This window comes from Pocillopora verrucosa, chromosome 8 (assembly GCF_036669915.1).
Source record: "Pocillopora verrucosa isolate sample1 chromosome 8, ASM3666991v2, whole genome shotgun sequence".
Classification (NCBI taxonomy): Eukaryota; Metazoa; Cnidaria; class Anthozoa; order Scleractinia; family Pocilloporidae; genus Pocillopora; species Pocillopora verrucosa.
In genome coordinates, this window is record NC_089319.1 from 9,531,541 (window position 1) to 9,550,396 (window position 18,856).

The 18,856-nt window shown below is 38.6% G+C and overlaps 2 protein-coding genes across 2 annotated transcripts in view; both read left to right on the forward strand.

The window, feature by feature from the left end:
- Positions 1–18,856, forward strand: part of LOC131778916 (uncharacterized) — a 34,904-nt gene that overhangs the window by 4,476 nt on the left and 11,572 nt on the right. The window contains exons 5-9 of the mRNA XM_066171136.1: positions 410–557; positions 942–1,269; positions 3,951–4,092; positions 17,843–17,910; positions 18,256–18,492. Coding sequence (XP_066027233.1) covers positions 410–557; positions 942–1,269; positions 3,951–4,092; positions 17,843–17,910; positions 18,256–18,492 — 923 coding nt within the window. The remainder of the gene's footprint in view (positions 1–409; positions 558–941; positions 1,270–3,950; positions 4,093–17,842; positions 17,911–18,255; positions 18,493–18,856) is intronic.
- On the forward strand, positions 7,276–13,783 carry LOC131778889 (coadhesin). Its single transcript, XM_066170735.1, has 8 exons — positions 7,276–7,369; positions 9,123–9,239; positions 9,829–10,005; positions 10,388–10,576; positions 10,963–11,133; positions 11,564–11,857; positions 12,704–13,013; positions 13,633–13,783. The coding sequence occupies exons 1-7, from the start codon at positions 7,276–7,278 to the stop codon at positions 13,003–13,005; spliced, it is 1,344 nt and encodes a 447-aa protein (XP_066026832.1). The 3' UTR covers positions 13,006–13,013; positions 13,633–13,783.

Consider the following 18,856-nt stretch of genomic DNA (forward strand, 5'->3'; position numbering starts at 1 on the left):
GGACCCAAGTAACTCAAGTAGCCACTCAAGGCAGACAAGATGGAGCCTGGTGGGTTAAAAGCTACATCCTTGCCAGCAGTGACGATGGTGTGTTCTTTAGGGATTATCAAGAAGACAATAAAGTGAAGGTACTTTATTTACATCGAAAGAAAATAATTTTTTTAATACGCGGGCGCACGTAAAGCATGAGGTAAATTCCATCCCATCTCCGTAAGGTATCAATTTTACTTGCGTCAATATTTGGACAAGACAGAAGTATCAATCCCACACATAGTTTAGTACTGAATCAGTCTGGTAAACAGAAACGCTAAATATCGTAAGGTTCACCTCCATGCGAAGCTATTTATGCTGAACATTTTTCTCTTGGTTAAGTAACATTCTAAAGTATTGAACCTTACATTTTTGGTCATTTTGTTTAAGGTTTTTACTGGAAACAGTGATAAGTACTCGGTGGTGAAGCATACTTTAAAGAATCCAATCATCACTCGTTACCTTCGAATCAAACCAAAGACATGGCAAGGCTATATATCGCTTAGAGCAGAGTTTTATGGCTGCAGGGAAGGTAAAATACTAATAAAAATTAATGTTCCTCACAAGGCGTTTAAAGAACGTATGGGCTACTTTTAGATCAGTGATGGATTTCTAGTGACATATTTGCTTAAGGTCACCGAAACCGTTTCGGGTAAAGGGAGCTATGTTTCCGACAGACAATTACTATAATTACTACAATTCCTGTTTGCCTCTTATATTAGTTTGTGAAGTGAGGCCTTATTTAACTCACCAAATAACATTGATGGAGGTTTTTCAATCAAAAAAAAAAAAAAAACAAAGAGAGACTCTGAATATGCACTCTTTTTAAGATTTCTACAGCTGAGTAAAAAATAAAATAAGAAATATAGAAATAATTTCAATTCTAACTTTTTTTCAAAAGGTTTTACGCCTCCAAAACCTAAATGCAAAGATCCCCTGGGTATCGAAAGTGGAAAAATTCCAAGCAGCGCCATAGTGGCCTCTTCAATGTACAACCAGTATTTTGGACCGGAACGTGGCAGGCTTCGCGCCGTAAAAGAGGGAAGCTATTACGGCGGCTGGGCTGCTCAGTATAATAACGTTCACCAGTTTATACAGTACGACTTTGGTAAGTTTGTCAAGGTTACTGGTGTGGCAACTCAAGGGCGTTCCGACGCTAATTGGATGGTCAGCAGCTACATCTTGGCCTACAGTCTTGATGGCGTCTCTTTCACGACATACGGTGCCGGTGATGGACAAGTATGAGTTGGAAACTCCTTCTGTCTTTTGAACATTAATACTGATTAATTCTTTAATTTACTTTTCATTCTTAAATTCTTTCATTTTTTATGCATGAACTTATTCACAGGTTTTGCGCTTTTTTTTTTGGCAGCTTTTTTTCCAGTTCTCTATCGAAAAAACTTTTTCTGACTCAAGAATAATAACACATTCCTTCATTCATTCATTCATTCATTGCCCGGGCTGGACATATAAGGCGGTTCAGGGCGTGGCTTTATAACACGAACAGCCTTCCAAACGCAACTTCTTTATTGATCGGGCGGAGGACGTCACAAATCGTTAGCACAACAGCCTTTCATTTTGGATTACAAACTCTTTGAGCCATAATAACCTGCGACACAACAAAGATTACTTAGCGAAGCGAAATTCGAAAAAGAAACTATCCGGCTAAACTTACCATATGATGAAAGGAGGGAAACAAAAGACAAATCACAATATCAGAGCAAATTAGCTTCACCGCGTGCGATTGAAAAAAAAATGAAAATGAAAAGAACAAGCTACTGAGGCATCATGGTCTTACGTATCTATAGAAGAGTGTAGAACTGCGTAATGGTCTTAACGACCTGTTGTGGAATAGCCTCAACATTCATTCACTCATTCTTTTATTGACTCGTTCATTTATTAATCTAACCATACATTAATATTTCATCATTAAATTCATTCTTACACTCATGCATGTATACAAACTTATTCTTTCATACTCTCACTCATTCATTCGTTCATTTATTCATCTCTCACTCATTCATACACCTACTGAGAACTTTTACCAACCCTCGAAAAATCTTCCTATCAGGTATTTACAGGGAACACTCAGGATAAAAATGAACCCGCTGGTAGCGTCATCGATCCACCAATAGTCGCCCGGTTCATTAAGATTCGTGTGGTAACATCTAAAGGACATCCAGCCTTGCGAGCCGAATTTTATGGTGTACCGAAGGTAATCTCCTTATGAAAATTTTTAGGTACTTCAGTATGGGTATCAATTTAAAAACGAATTCAGAGTGTCGTTTTAAAATTTTGTATCATATATTCTGGAGTTACCTACAGGTTTCAATGAGAACGGATAGTCGGTAGATAATGTCAATGGTCTACGTGGAAAAGAAGGAAAGAGTCAACACCCCAATTAGGAAGTTTTTAACGTAACATACTACGAAAAAAAAGAATCGACGAGTATGTCAATGAAAACTTTGCTGAATTTTACTTAACCCCTCCATAATTTTCTCAGTAAGAATTGTTGTAAAATCACTTATATTGCAAAACTTCTTCTTGGTACATTCTCCCCGCTGTAGAATGCTTGCGTTTCCTTTCATTTTCTCCCTTGTTATATCTATAGGATTCGAAAAACCGAAGGCCTTGGTGTGCTTGGAAGCTCTTGGAATGCAGAATGAAAGAATTCCAGACTCTGCTTTAAGTGCCTCAACAGGATTGCCATCAACGGCAGATTACATTTCCTTTACAGGTCAGGCCGACATGGAGCCTGGATAGCACAAAAATGATAGGTTCCAGTTCTTGCAAGCAAATTTGGAGACTGGACAAAGATCACCCGAGTTGCCATTCAAGGGAGATCAGACGCGGAGCAGTGGGTGAAGAGGTTTAAACTTTCATATGGCTACGATGCAGTGTTCTTCAAAGCTTATTTAGAAGACGGTGCAGAGGTACCTAGCGTCGCTTTCTATACTTATTAATAATTTTTTCATGATATACTTTAACAATACTTTCCATGAAAGATAAATATGTAGCAGCACCAAAATCGAGCGCAAAGTTCTTTTCCTTAAGGTGACAATTTGTTGCACTGCTTTCCTTTCGTATTTTTTCTTTGTTTTACGGTATAGTGCCGTAGCATATTTTGTGCGTTCTGTTTCCCTAATTTGGTAAAATGGTGTAATAGTGGAACTGTAAAAGTCTGTTTGTGAAGTCAAAGCACTTACTCAGGGATCTGGAGTAAAAATGTGCATAGCATGGGTATGGCATCAGATTTGTGGTTAGGATGAGCTGAAGGTGTAGAGGAGGAGAATTAATAAAAATATGAGAATTTTTGTTCAGATGAGAGGCTTAAGGTGATTCCTTAGAACAAAAAAGTTATAGAACAATATATCTTAAACTTTCCATAAATATTCCTTGCCAATGTCTGTTTAAAAAAATCATGACAGTAAAAATGTAGGTCACTGTGCTTGTTCAAGAGCTAAAGACAATCGCACCTCTTTACTGGGTCTATTACTGAAAAACAATACCCTGTTCTCGGAATGCGCTCGCTTTTTCGCCTGATTACCTGGTTTTTAGGCACAGTTCAGTATGCGTAGTTCAATGCTGAGGAATCACCTTAAGCTTTCCTTTCATTTGAAGAGGGTATATAATCTTCTTGCGTTCTAGCAATCCTCAGCTTTTGAACAGACATAAATGCCCTGGATTAAATGCTTCTTATTTTATCCTGTGAAGGGGCAAAACACAAAATTAAGGCCGGGTTTGGTTCAAATCCAGAATACTTTTCTTCTCTTTCGTAAATACTATCAGTTTTTTTTAGTGCCTTGTACATGTAATATCCAGATGAAGTATTGAAACGTAAAAGATTTGTTTACTCTGCGGAACGATTTAATAGAAATCGTGGAGGGTCAAGTACGGTAATTGACTTCTTTCTCTTTTAGGTCTTTGCTGGTAGTGTTGATCGATATACCCCAGCATATCATGATCTAAAAAATCCCATCATCACTCGATATATACGAATTCATCCAGTGGAATGGTATGGTCACATATCTATGAGAGCAGAGTTTTATGGTTGCAAAGATGGTAAGGAAAGCAATAAATATTCCCGCGTGATTACCGACGTAATATGAGGCCATTTATGTGGTATAAACTGGCAAGTTTTCTAGTAAGATTATGATGTTCTGTAAATAATTTGTGGGACAAAAATATTTATTATATACCATACACATGAATAGTACTTTTTGTGGTGCGCTAATTAGCTCGTTCGTAAGTGATTTGCAAATGCTATTCACCTGCGAGCAGTAGAACCGGCAAAATCGCGCGTAGCTATTTAAAGTCCCAACCACTTTTTGGTTCATTGATAGAATTAACTACTTTTAAACAATTATTCACCTCATTGTCGGTGAAAGTGGTGGACATTTACCGCACCAATTTGCAGCTTGGTAAATATCCAACAATATTTTCCCCCAGCACCGTAAATAATTGTTAAAAAAAGTAGCGAAACATGCTGCTTTTGCTTTGTAAAACGAAGATCGACGGATACGACTCGGAAGGGTGATAGTGAAGAGTGTGTAATTCGCTCATAATCAGAATCACCCTTTCCTCCCTTCGTTTCGATTGGTGCTTCGCAGTTTCCTGGCTTTAACTATCTTTGGTCTTAAATTATCAGGATTTGAGCCCCCAAAACTGGAATGCCAAGCAGAACTTGGAATGAGCAACGGGAAAATACCCAACAGCGCTATCACCGCTACTACCAGCCTAAATCAGTATTATGGTCCAGAGCGCGCCAGACTGAATACAGTGAAGTCAGGGAGTTTGCTGGAGCGTGGATTCCTAATGCGCAGGACCTTGGTCAATGGATACAAGTTAATTTGGGAAAATTGCAAAAATAACGCGTATAGCCACGAGAGGGAGGCAAGAGGCGGGTCACTGGGTTAAAAGCTTCTCTCTTACCTACAGTGTTGAAGGTGGACCATTCTTGCCTTACAATGACAACCAGGTATAGGGTGGACGTGACGTTTCGTTTTGTATCGAGCCTCCTTGAGTAACAAAACTAAGTTTCATTCCTCTAGCCACTATATATGTTCGTATTAATTCTGCTGAAAGAAGGCCTGTGCCCCTAAAATGATCTTTTTATAAGGTGTGAGTCAACTGACAATTGTGTCCGCGCAGCTCAGCCGTGTTTTGGCTCCGAGGGAACAATTTGAACCTGTGCGTTCTTGATTCCGATAAGAGCAAGACAGAAATATCAGGAGGCCCTCAACGATATCTTTGTTTATTTACGTGTAGTGTGGTCCTCTCCACATGTCACTTATCTTAAACGATGCAATCTACGTCCGTCTCATCTCTTGGAAGTGTCGCTTTTTCTGACGAACGTGAAACACCCTTGTTACTTTTTAGTCCTTAAGTGACAGAAACAATAAACTCACCATCACCTCTCATGTTTTATAGGTGCTTCCAGGCAATACGGACCAGAATACAATAGTTGGGAACATTCTCAATCCGCCTATAATAGCACATATATTAGAATCCAAGCAAAAGAGTGGCAAGGGTACCTAGCACTACGTTTCGAGCTTTACGGCTGCACAATCGTTAGTAAATCGGTTTTGTGAATAGCCTACTGGGCCTATTGCCACAGGCCACTCAAATCGTGTCAGAATACAATAACTCTCCAACCTTTCTATTTTCCTCATTTCAATATTATCTGTACAATTTTGTTCGAGAAAAGTTTTTACATGAAAATTCTCCCTGCAGTTGAAAACGAGAATTTTAGGTTGAGAAAAGAACCCTTGCGCGGAAAAAAAATTAAAGAGCTTCTCTTTTTCTACATCTTATGGGAAACTTACCGGTGAATTCGGATTTCAGTAGTTGTTAAACCACGAAAAAATCCTATTTTACTAAATTACAAAAAAATTGATCACAATTATGAAGGCAAAAAGAAGCAATTCCAGGGAAGAATAATAAAATGTATGTTTATCACAGCATATTTTGATATTGTCACAATGCATACAGTAGTTTGCCATGTAAGAGCCAATTAAATAGGTCGCCGGAAAATTTAGCCTTGCAGTCTGATATTCATTCTGAGATAAGAAGTAACAAGCAAGGTAAATCAAAACCCCGTTTCCTGTAGATCCCATGAACTCATCTAATGTAAACCATAATAATAATTTCTTGTTGAGCCACCGATTTTTTTTTTTGCTTCCTAGGTTTTCCGATTCCCATTGTTCCTCCATGCCAGATTCAACTTGGGATGCAAAATGGCAAGATACCAATTCTGCTTGTCAGCCTCATCGAAATTGAATGCTAATTATGGTCCTGAAAATGCGAGACTTCACTTTCATCCCGTCGGAGGCCGCCAAGGAGCCTGGATTCCAAGCGTTCAGAACCATAACCAGTGGTTCCAGGTTGACTTTGGAGTTGAGACCCAAGTCACACGAATTGCTACCCAGGGTCGCCAGAATGCAAATCAGTATGTCACAACTACACGTTGAGATACAGTCCTCGATAAATCTTACTGGAACCAGTATCAACCATTTGGTTACACCTTGGTGAGTAAAACGTCCCTCAATTTACCATGGAGTATTTAATCATCATCATCATCGTTATCATTATTTTTATTGTTTTTGTTTTTTTTAAAGACATTTTTGGCAAACAGTGACCGGTACACAGTCGTAAGCCACGATTTACCCAAACCTATTCGCACGCGCTATTTGAGGATTGTTCCAGATGAATGGTACAGCTACATCTCGCCCTGAGGGCTGAATGCTACGGATGCAAGACAAGTGAGATTAAATATCTTGCGTGTATCAATAGTTTTATGTTGGCTTTTTCTGATTTTGTTGTTAACAACTGTTTGTTACTTTAAAGCACTTTCATAAGGATCGCTATGGGGTAAAAACAGTCAAACATTTAGCCGTTAGGCGTAAGAGGAGTCAACCGTTATAATTTTCCTTTCTATAACATGTAATTTTGAGTAATATTGGGTTGACTGTTAACTGTTAGTTGCCAAAATTTTAAATTAAAGCCATTACCACATAAAGCCATTACCACATAAAGACCCTTTTGTAGACACTGTGTTACGTCATATATGCAGGAAAAAAATTTTTATGTATTTTTAGATAATAGATATCACCTGCTAGAAAAAAAATTGCAAACACTTCATCATCTTTGATTTTCCACCGTAGATGAAGGAGGATTTTCAGAGTGGGGCTCTTGGTCTCAGTGTTCCAAAACGTGTGGAGATGGGCGTCGGAGTCGCCGTCGATCATGCACCAATCCCCTCCAAGCCATGGTGGAAAGGACTGCTCTGACCTGGGACTTGACACACAATATGAAGATTGCAATGATGGAAGCTGCCCAGGTAAACGCATAAAAATTTTTCAGTCAAAATCCCCTTCTTATCTTGAGAGATTCATTGGAAAAAAGTAACATTTATTAAGGATTGAGAACATCAAAGTGAAAAATTGTGCTCGTGCCCTCTCTTCCCCAAGCTGTCTATCAACAATCAATTTTCTGTCACAGATTAGCCGCCCTAAATGGAGCGGAATTTCTAGAGGACACTAGCATGATTATGCTAACAATAATTTTTATTTTCGTTTTGAGATGACTGGCGGATACTCTGCCTTGGTCACAATACGGCCAAGGTACAAAGACGTGTGGTGGCGGAGTAGAAACACGCACGCGCACTTGTACAATCCCCACCTTCGCACGGAGGCCAATACTGCGATAGTCTGGGACCAGACATTGCAAACCAGAGAATGTAACACACGCAACTGTCCAAGTGAGAAACTGTTAATTACTTTAAACGTGAACTTTAAGTAGGCAAATATATATCCTTCCCCCTTGCATATCAATTAAAATAGCGATTGTTTTTGAAGGCGAAGCACCTGGTTTATTTCATGTCACCTTCTGCATTACTTGGCCCAGTAAACGGAACGTGGTAAGCTTTGAGCTTATTTCGCTTGTGGGAAAAGGCTGATGACGGTGATAACCATGATGATCAATGTTTTGTATTGTTTTGCATTTTTGTGGGATTTCATAATATTCATACTGTAACTAGACATTTATTTAAGGCTTTTTTTCAACGTTAATTATACCATAGTGAAGATTGTTAATAATGAATATTGGTGACGGACATGACAGCTAGAATTTGGATCGGTTCGGAATTCTAATTCTGGGCCAAGGTTATGTAGTTTATGTCTTGGCCAAGACACATTTGCACTCAGTTCCCTCTTCTAGATATTCTGAAGTATTAAATAGTGCCAAACAAACTGTTGGCCAACAGTTTCTGAAATTCCAGGGTGGGAAATATAATAGGTATTTCCTCCAGAAAGTCAGCCACATCCCTGGTGCTCTTTGTAAATCCTAAAGGTGCAGGTCAGCTTGGCTTATGAACCGTTTTATGCACTACACAAGGCAAACATTGACTTCTTCTTCTTTCTTTCCATTGATGGTGGTTATAGCAATTGGCTCGAATGGATGCCTTGTTCTGCTTCATGTTGGTGGAGGAACGAGAGCGCGCAGCAGGAAATGTGACAACCCCTGTTCCACAGCATGATGGAAAGAACTGGTTCGGACCCTCATTGGAAACAGAGGCAGTGCAATAACGAAGAATGCGAGTGAGCGCGCTACAGGTTCATTTATTTTGAATTTTCAAGGGCATTGACAAAATCAACCCCATGGAAATTGCAGTTCGAATTGAAAATTCTAGTGTTTCTAAAGCTATAATATCGAAACATTCTATACTCTCCCCGAAGGTTGAACGGTGCACGGTTCGTCAAACTATAGTGTAGGTAGGATTCTTTGTGTAAAGTGAATTTTCAATCTAGTAGCCTATGGAGGTACCATCACATTTAGTGAAACCTCCAAACTGGATCAGTTCATTGATTGATTCCGTTAGGAATCCAATCCAAGGTCAGGTTCTTACCTTTCACATCGATATCACCTGGCGTCCAGTGATACATTGTTTTTTACCCTCTGTGTAACAAAAGTAAAGAAATACTTTCAATTGTCATGTCATGAATAAAGCAACTCATACAACCTCAATTTAATTTGTAGGGAGGTGGTACTCTGCTTTTGGGCCATATGGCAAATGCACTAAAACGTGGGTGTAGGTGGAAAGCATATCGAGAGCGAACGTGCACAAATCCACCTCCAAGTGCCAGGAAAGGATTGCTCGGGACTTGGACCGAGTAAATCAAGCAGAGAATGCAGCAATCAAAATTGCCCCAGTGAGTATATGTTTATTTAAAGACTGAAGTGTACCATACAGAAAGCTTTATTTTCCCAGTGCACAGAGGAAAATAAAAAAGGTATCAGGTGCCAACTACAACGCTTAGGTCTGAATCAAAAGAAAGAAAGTACCATTTCGACCTGCGGAAAGAAACGCAACGGAAGATATGATCCTCGCAAGTGATCTGCATTCAAGGTAAAAAAAAAACCTGAAAAAAAGGAAGCCTGAAAAATTTGAGCTTTGACGGGATTCGAATTCGTTCCAACCTTATTCCATAAGTTGGACTTTTCTATCAACTGAGCAACAAAGCGCAATGTTGGGAGCGAGGCAAATTCTTCTCTAGAAGGTTTATTACTCTCTTTAAGAAAGCTGGTCACATCCAATTAAAAGTAATCTCTAAAGTTGCCAATATCGGTTCGGGATGCACAATAAAAAGTTTTTTATGTTTTACGTGTAACTGTTTGGACGACATTAAATAACATAACAATCCCCAACTTCAACTCTAGTTCCTTAATTGTTACCTTTGCATACCGAAACGTAAAACGGTCTTTATTATGTACGAATCCATTATTGTCACGTTTACGTAGTTGACGGAGGTTACACTAACTGGAACGGGTGGAGCAAATGTTCTGTTAGCTGTGGAGGAGGAACACGCCAACGTGATCGGCAGTGCACCAATCCCAAACCGCAACATGGTGGAAAAGATTGTTCGGAACTGGGGCCCATCCGTCAGACAGAAGTTTGTAATACAGCTGGATGTCCAGGTTCACATATTCTGTGTATAATTCGGATCAATGTCAGTATCTCAGCAACCGCGCAGCTACCCCTTACCCAGCGTACTTTCACATTAGGGGAGGGGTTGGTGCGCAGCTGCTCACACTGACATTGATCAGATCATTTCATGTTGAGATTTTTTAACATCTCTCGCCATTAATTAATTTGGCTTAAACTTCTTGCCGTTGATCCCCACTAACTCCTCTTCATTTACGATATTTTCTTCTGCTTCTGACCTTCTTTACTAGTTTTTATCCGTATGCTAAGTTCATAAGATCAATAGTCAGATAAACCACTGCCAGTAATTTTGAGGTGAAAGAATCCTAGTTTTTACGACCAAATATTTGATCTGAGTCAAATCAATATTTTTAGTTGATGGAGGTTATGGACCTTGGGGTTCCTGGGGCGACTGCTCTATTACTTGTGGCAAGCAAAAGGGCAAACATACACGTGATCGCTTGTGTAATAACCCAGAACCAAAGGATGGTGGGAAGGACTGTTCAGGTCTTGGAAAGGATAGCGAGACAAAGTCGTGCACACCACCAATAAAGAAATGTCCCGGTAAGTTTACCGATAATAATAACCACGACAAAATCAAGTTCAGTTGAGCTTGCTCACCGATTTCAATTTCTGTATTACTATCGTTTTCCCATAATCCCTGGAGGATGTTTTATTTATCAATACCGTGATTCAACCTCTGCTCGTGTGGAAACACTGAGTGGTTTCCACTCCTCTACCTCGAGATTTTTAAGCCACTCACTAGGCGCACAAGATTATTCCCAGACGACTAGATGCAAGAATTTAGAAATTACTCAAGTCGGATTATCTTTGAAGAGGTCTCATAAAATATATTGAGACCCTCAGCTTGATCGTCTCCTGTTATGCATAGTTTATGATTCTTCTTTTGATTACGAACATGTCATTAAGCGCATCATTTTTACTCCCAGTGGACGGCGGATGGGGAGACTGGAGCGATTGGAGTAAGTGTTCAGTTACATGTGGAGGAGGAGAACTGATCAGAGAAAGAAAGTGTAACAATCCTAAGCCTGCAGCTGATGGTAAGGATTGTGAAGGAGACGAGGCAGAGACGAAAGAGTGTAACCCTCAAGTGTGTGGACGTAAGTAAAGGACGTTTGCATTCTCCTTTCTTTACATGCCGTAAAATGTGTACTACAGATGGAAACTATGTATGTCACGCTGGACTCCCGATCGTGAACTCCGAGGTCAAGCCTTCGATTGGCCACCGTATTTCGTAATAAAGCATTAATCGCTTCCTATGTGAATCACGACGTTTAAACTGCATACAGTTATTCTTATGCATCATTAACAATGTTGAACAACTGCAACTTTCTTTTACGAGATTTATGATTTTTTTTAAAGCTGTATAATTTGATCCAAGATGAATTTTCCAAGCCTCTAAACGATTACACTGATGGGAAGTAGTTGGACAAATGACTGGAGAGGGTGTGGGAAGGGTCTCCTGCAATGGGCAAGTTTCCCGCTCACTGGAGGAGTACTCACAATATTTTTTCTTCGTTTTCTCAAAAGCTGAATGGAAGCCAGTGGGTTGCTTCAAGAATAGCGATCGCGCTCTCGACGTGGTTCTTGAGAGAGTGGGAAGCAAGAATTCAATAAGCGCCCGCTATGCCGCGTGCACGTCAGCGGCTAACAGTGAAGATGTGGCCTTGTTTGGTATGGACGACAGGAGATGCTGGACCGGTGAAAATGCAGAAAACACATTCAGCAAATATGGAACCTCAGGGCAGTGCAAGACAAAGAATGGATTAGGTAGTGGTCTGTCAGAGTCGGAAACAATGTTTGTCTACGAGAAAGACGCAGATGGTAAGAAAACTTTTTTTTTTTACTCCATTCTGTTTTCTGGTGAAAAGGAAACTGGGTAATGATGTACTAATGAGAGTAATAAAACAATAAAAATGATCATAATTATAGGAAAAATGCTTCATTGCGTTTAAAACAGATAATGACCGAAGTCTTATTTCTAATCTATTGCTTATACGTATTGGGAAATCTGTATGATTGATTAAGTATTTTATCTATTTACTGGAGCCTTTATATCGTTTGTTCACGTTGTTCATGTAATTGCAGTAAGTAAAACGTGATCTCCATAAGTGCATGTTCATCATTTTCGTAACAAGTATGATGATAAAATCAAAACGAGGAATAATTATCGATACCATAATCATCAATAATTATCGATGCAAAATTAAATAGTGCTAACAGTAATAATGATAACAACAATAAAATCTAAATTAGAGAATGAGATACAAAATACAAAATAGGCGTGACTTAACAATTTATCAGTTGTAAACTTAAAGCTAAAAGCCAGTCGTGTAACCACTAGAATTGCCGAAAAAAAAAAAAAAAGAAAAGGGTGAGAGAACGCAATTATTGTTTGAACTCTGGGAAATATGAAGTCATAACTGATAATTCCCCCGCTGTAAAGCACCCACATAGAAAATAAGAGAGCCTTGAGGTGGGACGAACGTTCTGACCACGGAATTACATGAAAAGCGAGAATGATAACCACCAGTGTAACTGTTAGACATAGACCGTTAGAAATTTGGAAAGAGACTGAATATAACGCATATTTTTCTTGAAATCATGGAGGTACACAAAGGGCGTTTAGAGAGGTCTGATTCCTAATTCTTCTTACTATTTTTCACAAAGGGGACTGGGCACAAAAAGGATGCTACGTCAACAAGGCATCGAAACTGGCTTTACCAGACTCTTTGGACGACGGTGTCGATAAAATACAAGGTAATGACAATATCTTCTTGTACTGCAAGGAGAAGGCTGAGTCTTTAGGCCACGAGCTATTCGGAGTTGACGACAAGATCTGCTGGGCGGATAACGATGGGGAGAACAAGTACGATAGGTACGGGAAATCCTCAACATGCTCTGTCAGCAAAAGTGGCAACGGGTCCGGCAAGGAAATTAATGGTGACATGTTTGTCTATAAGTATGAATAGTGGTTCAGGTAAGTTCGGAGTTTGTTTTCAAATTGCTAAAACTTTTCCACCTCAGCTATGCAGCTGGCGGATTTAACTTGTTTATTACCTGCGTATGATCACCCCATGATAGTCAAGTTGAGCTTGTGAACTTTGTTCGCGGAACACGAACGATATTCTGCTCACCTCTTGGGTATCGAGTAGAAAACCTCGACATTTCGGACCCTTAGCCGAATTCAAGTCTCGCAATCCATTTTCATTTGAAGCCAAAACCAAAATAAAAGAAAACGACACCTTAGAAGTTAGAGAAATTGAGTTAGTGGGTAATACAAGCCATCAGCCAGTTAACCAAATCAAGAGCAAAATTATAATAAAGGGGGAAAGTTTCTAAAGAGACTGTGTTGCCGCGTCGGTGAGGGAGCGTTAGCCCTTCGTCATCAATTTCTGACGAAGGGCTAACGCTCGAAACGTCAGCTTAAAAACTCCTTACGGTAGACAATTTACGTCGTCAACTCAGTTTATAAACGAAATTACCCTGCATGACCAAAAGTAGCTATTCACGTTTGTTCAAGACTTCAAGTACAATGTAGGCAGTTTACAACTTTTCAAAATGCGAAACTCAAGTCGCATATATATTATCTTTCACAGATCAAGGGCCAACTCAACTCAAAAGTGGATTAACCACAGAACTGGAATGTACGCGGAAACAAAAGGGAAATATCATAACAAAAAACAGTAGTCTAGCTACTCTCTGGTTTATAAATTGTAAGGATATTGGGGAAAAAGTTTAGCGCGCTTAATGGGTTAATAAAAAAGCAATGAAAAAATATTGATTGCATTATTTTTCTTTCCATGCCATTATCATCCAAAACTCAATTTGTCACAGCAAAAAAAATATCCACAAACTAGAGTGGAACGAACAAAACTTCTCATGAGAGTGCCCATCATTCGTCATCATTCAACTTTTTAAACAGGCAACGAAATTAACATGTTACTGATGACTTCTCCACCTCCCTTCCTCTAACCCCCTCCCCTCCCCCCTCCCTCCTCTACACAAGAGTTAGCCTTCGATAAGGCGGTCGGCATGTTCTAAAGTTTACGTTATAAATGCCGTACATAAACAGTCAAGTTTTCAAGCCAATCCCAGGTTAAGATACCTGAAAAGATCCTCTAGAACCCCTAAATGAAACCCAAAGGCAAACTCACTTTTGTCGTTAATTCACAAACTGTGAATTCACGGCTAAACTGTGCTACTCAATTGAAGTTTTACTCTATTCCCTCTGTTTTTACAGAACTTTTACGAGATATTATCTTTAAATACGCATTATAAATTCGGATTCTTTCTTCTTTTTCTTTGAATTCTAAGAAATAATTACTAACAAATATTTAACGAAGTGGAGGTACAAGTGCCCAGTGGTGGATAATTAACGACCGGCCACGAGGCGGCGTGCTCTCTATCCACCGCTAATCACCGACACTGAGGTGAACAGCTGTTTTGATAGATAGTAAATCAGTGAAGTAAGAAAGCAAAAAATATTATTTCGACTCATTTATTCCTGCAACGATTACAATATTCTCAGGCGCAAATACCGCGCGCTTTGCTCGGAGGTGAATAGTGAAGGATTATCGGTGATTGGGTAGCCAATCAAAGCGCGCCTTCAACGTTATCTACTGTTTTAATGGATACTAAAATTAAATATTGAACTTCGTAATTATACTCTGTATCCGGTACAATAACCAAGTAATTTCAGTGGAGTTTTAATTCGATCAAGGCCACTTTTTTTTCTTTGAATATTTAAATTTAGGCATCTGAAGAAAGCAATCACAGATTTTTAGACTAATCTCGCTTTTCCCGCATATGACCAGGGTACTTGGTAAACATTTTGAAAGGCTTTTGCTCGAATATTTCTATATCCAATTTGCCCAAATCACCAATTTCCTTACTTACTCACCCATGTCAAATACAGAGCAAATTTCAATAGGGTCTATGACCCATTTAATTTGTTTTCTATGGGGGGTCTTTAAGGGGGCACATATTGGCCCTTCCTTTTTCTAGCAAAAAAAAAAACCTGAAAAAAATTTATCACACAAAAGTGACCCCTTCTTGTAGCGTTGAAATTTGTTCAACCTTATCCATCCAGAGAGTAAAGAAGTTTGCTTATCACCTCTAATTACCATGGTGTTCTCAACGTGTTATAGGGATTTTTTGAGCGGGACCCCACGGAGAAAAACTGCAATAAAAAAAATTAAATTACCAGATAAAATAAGATTTATTTTGAAACATATCTATAAAGGAAAACTCACGTGCAGAGTTTTGAAGAAGCTTGCTATATTACTAACTCTGGGCATAAGGATACCTGATTGGTACTTTTTTTTTAACGCCAATACTCAAGAGAATGTTGACAGATACATTCTTTTGGGGTTTTAAAATTGGCGTGGTTTGCTAATGAGTCAAAGTTAAAGCAAATTGTGCAGTGTAGTCGGCGGTTTATCACAAAGGAAAGTGCAATTACAGACCCTCCTAATGAAATTTAAGTTTGACACTGTGGCAAATATTTCCATTTGTTTTTTAATCCTACAATATAACTTACAAATAAGCAACGCGTGAAAAGGCTGACGACTCATTATCATTTAAACTGTGAATATTGTTTGTTCTTAAATCAAACAAAGGATATTTAACGACCTAGCAAATCACCAAGCAAGTTTTTTTTATTATTAAATTTCTGAATATATTTTTCATCGGAAAAAAGCGTTTTTTCGTGACAAGAAACAACATGCCAGTCAACATTTTGTCTCTCCATTTTGACAAGAAAAGTCCTGGATCTCTTTTTAAAGTGATAAATGAAACGATTTTTGCCCCAGCATTCTCGTGGTTTATATAACAAATTAAAACATTTTTAATTACTATTTAATTAGTAATGCAGGGTTTAAAAAGTTTGTGTTATAACATGAACTACAGCCTCACACCTCACATTATCTTCGAGTCTTTCTTCAGAGTTGTCAGAATGGCCTTGAGCGCCAACCTCATCGCTCTTTTAGAGGCTATTCTTCTATTTGGTAAGTACCAGATTGAGTCAATCCAACAACAACGAAAGTGTATTAGGGTTTTTTTTCTCTCTTCACCAGCAAAGGAGAGGCCAAAGGTTTGTCAAAAAACAATCATACCATTTTGACGGTCAAAGGGGTCAGAATCTGATTGCTGAGTGCCGGTCATATAAGCCTATGTGCTAAGTGCTGTTTAGCCCATAACAAAATATCATCAAATGTCTGTTCGATATTAACTTGAGGTGTATCAAACGACTTACGCCTTCGTGGTCGTCACCAAAAAAAATGCCTCGTTCGTATTCGTTTCTCGTTGAATTCTGGTCCCCCTCTCTCTCGAGCTGTCTAAAGTCAGTGTGGTGCATGAGTGTTCTTGGTTTTCACGGAAAACATCATCTTTCGGGAGTGTCATTCTGACTCATTTTCTTAACTTTAAATTACGTTATCGGCTGGTTCCGTTACTCAGACGAATCATCTTCATTAGTCACGGTTTCATTTTGATTCTATCAGTTTTGTCACACTTACACTCCCACTAATAAAAAATGAACCAAGCACGATATATGTGGCCCATGGAAACCAATAGGGATTATTTGTCAAATCAACTCGGAAACAGACCAGCCTTGCTTAGTCCAGCGCTGACTTTGGAAACCCTATTTTAGTCACGGTACTTTGAGTTGTCTGAATCCTCTTTTTAGAAATGTCACAGTAACATTACTTTATTGTTGGAATAAACAGAACAATGACAAGTTAAAAATGGGAAATGGGAGGGTTTGATTTTACTCAAAGGTGTAAAAATCATGTTGAAATTCATCAGGTAAATGCCTTAACGTATCATCACCTGTTGCCGCAGGTCACTGTTGAATAAAGCGCTGGAGGGTTCTCGTAATAAGAAGCTATTTTAGAGGATGTTAAAACTAGCAAGATGCAGGTAGCTTGAGCGTTGCTAGGAAACCAAGTGATCTGCTAAAAGAATGTTTTAAGAGAAACTTCTGGTGAGAGGTACATGGAGCCGGCTTTGCAAATTACTCATGATCTGTAAAACAGCACTCAAAATTCACATTGATTAGCCAGAAAATATCGCAGCTAACGGTCTCAATTGATTTCGCTTTTAGAACTAATTGGTTTAGAAAGTGGTACAAGTTTTCTTGAACAATCAAATCACGAAGTAAGACAAAACTAATACACTGATCTTACTTCAAGGTGGAAACTAAATCAAAATATGTCCTTTCAGCAGTAAATTTTTCTGAGTTAAGTGCTAAATAAAACTCCCATCAATCGGTTCCAATAAGAGAGAATATTAATCTGACCACTTGTATTCACACTACATGCCTATATAACTCGTAAATAGGAATGGAATTTGTTCTTTTTTTTCCGCTCTTTCCAGCGATCACGAGAAATTTAAAAATTACTTAAATCAAGCCCTAAAATAGTTCAGAGATAAATTATAATGGTAAACCGTCGTATCACATAATGAGTTAACGTTCTTCTTTTATTATATTTATCACAGGATATACGCATGGAGGTATGTCATACAATATTTAACAACCGTTTAAAGTCAAAGAAAATACCAGGATAATTTTTATTGCTAGAGTGTGGACTTCTTTTTGAAAAAAACCGAGGGTACTTGAGAACACTTAAAACGCAAAATAATGGAAGAGGACTCGATCCTTTTATTCAACTAAAAGAAAAACAGTGGAACCAACATTTATCAGAATATACTCATTGCGATCATGCCTTGTAAATTTGATGTAGTTTGACAAATTAAGGCGCCAATCATTTGACTGTAATCCTATCAAAACTTTTTTTCAAATTGCAGAATGTGAATCACCACTTGGTCTTCAAAGTGGGGATATACCCGACTCAGATATTACCGCCTCCTCAGAGGTAAGGAAGTTTAGCATTCAATTTTTCGGAGAGGGTCCTTCAGCTTAGAGACACACGGAAAGGGATATTTACTGGTCCAACCACAGGCGTTTAGCCACGAGAAATTTCATTACTTGACTCCTACACATTATTTCCAAACAAGGTCTGTGCTTCCACTCCTCATTTTTTAATTCAAAATGTTTCCAAATTTTCACAGCAAAATGTTTAAAACATTTTTTCCTTTTTTATGAAAAAACATAACTATTCAGAACTAACCAATTGACATATTTTATCAGTTTTATCATGTATCTAAACGCTGTTTGACTATATAACTAACAATATTTGAAATGTCATATTTGTCTGCAGTGGGCTGCAAACCATGGGCCCAGCAATGCAAGGCTCAATCGTCCAGCTGGTGGAGGTAAGACTGGAGCCTGGTCTGCCGGAAAAAACGAAAAGGGACAGTGGATCCAGGTGGACCTTCGTCAACTAACTCGTGTGACTAAGGTGGCAATCCAAGGAAGACAAGACCGACTCCAGTGGGTTACTGCATTTAAAATATCTTACAGTACGGATGAAAAAGACTTTCAATTTCTAGAAAAGGTATTTGAATGAGATAAGAAAAGAAATGATAAGGACTTGCTCTGTGGATAAGGCAGAGTGTGACTGCTAAATAGATGGCTTTAACGAATCAATTACTTGCCTTAACGCTTTTTAGAAATTAACGAAATAATACGAGCGCCCTTATTGGTCCAAAGCCTATCGTTTATTACATAGGTAACCCCTTGATAATTTACTAAAGCAATAGATTACACTTTTTATCGCATGAAAGAAATTATAGTCTATTGCTTAAATAAACGTATACCTGATTGACCATGGTATATAACTGTACAGATAGAAAAGGATAAAACGTATTTGTTCAAATTAATTTTGCTTGAGCAATTAGTACAACTACGCAGCTATCATA

What these genes read in the sequence shown, in the direction of transcription:
- LOC131778889 (XM_066170735.1), top strand. Translation starts at nt 7,276, where the DNA reads ATGCACCAATCCCCTCCAAGCCATGGTGGAAAGGACTGCTCTGACCTG. An exon ending in CAATGATGGAAGCTGCCCAG is followed by an intron (nt 7,370 to 9,122) that starts GTAAACGCATAA and finishes ACGTGGGTGTAG; the next exon opens with GTGGAAAGCATATCGAGAGC. An exon ending in CAGCAATCAAAATTGCCCCA is followed by an intron (nt 9,240 to 9,828) that starts GTGAGTATATGT and finishes ACGTTTACGTAG; the next exon opens with TTGACGGAGGTTACACTAAC.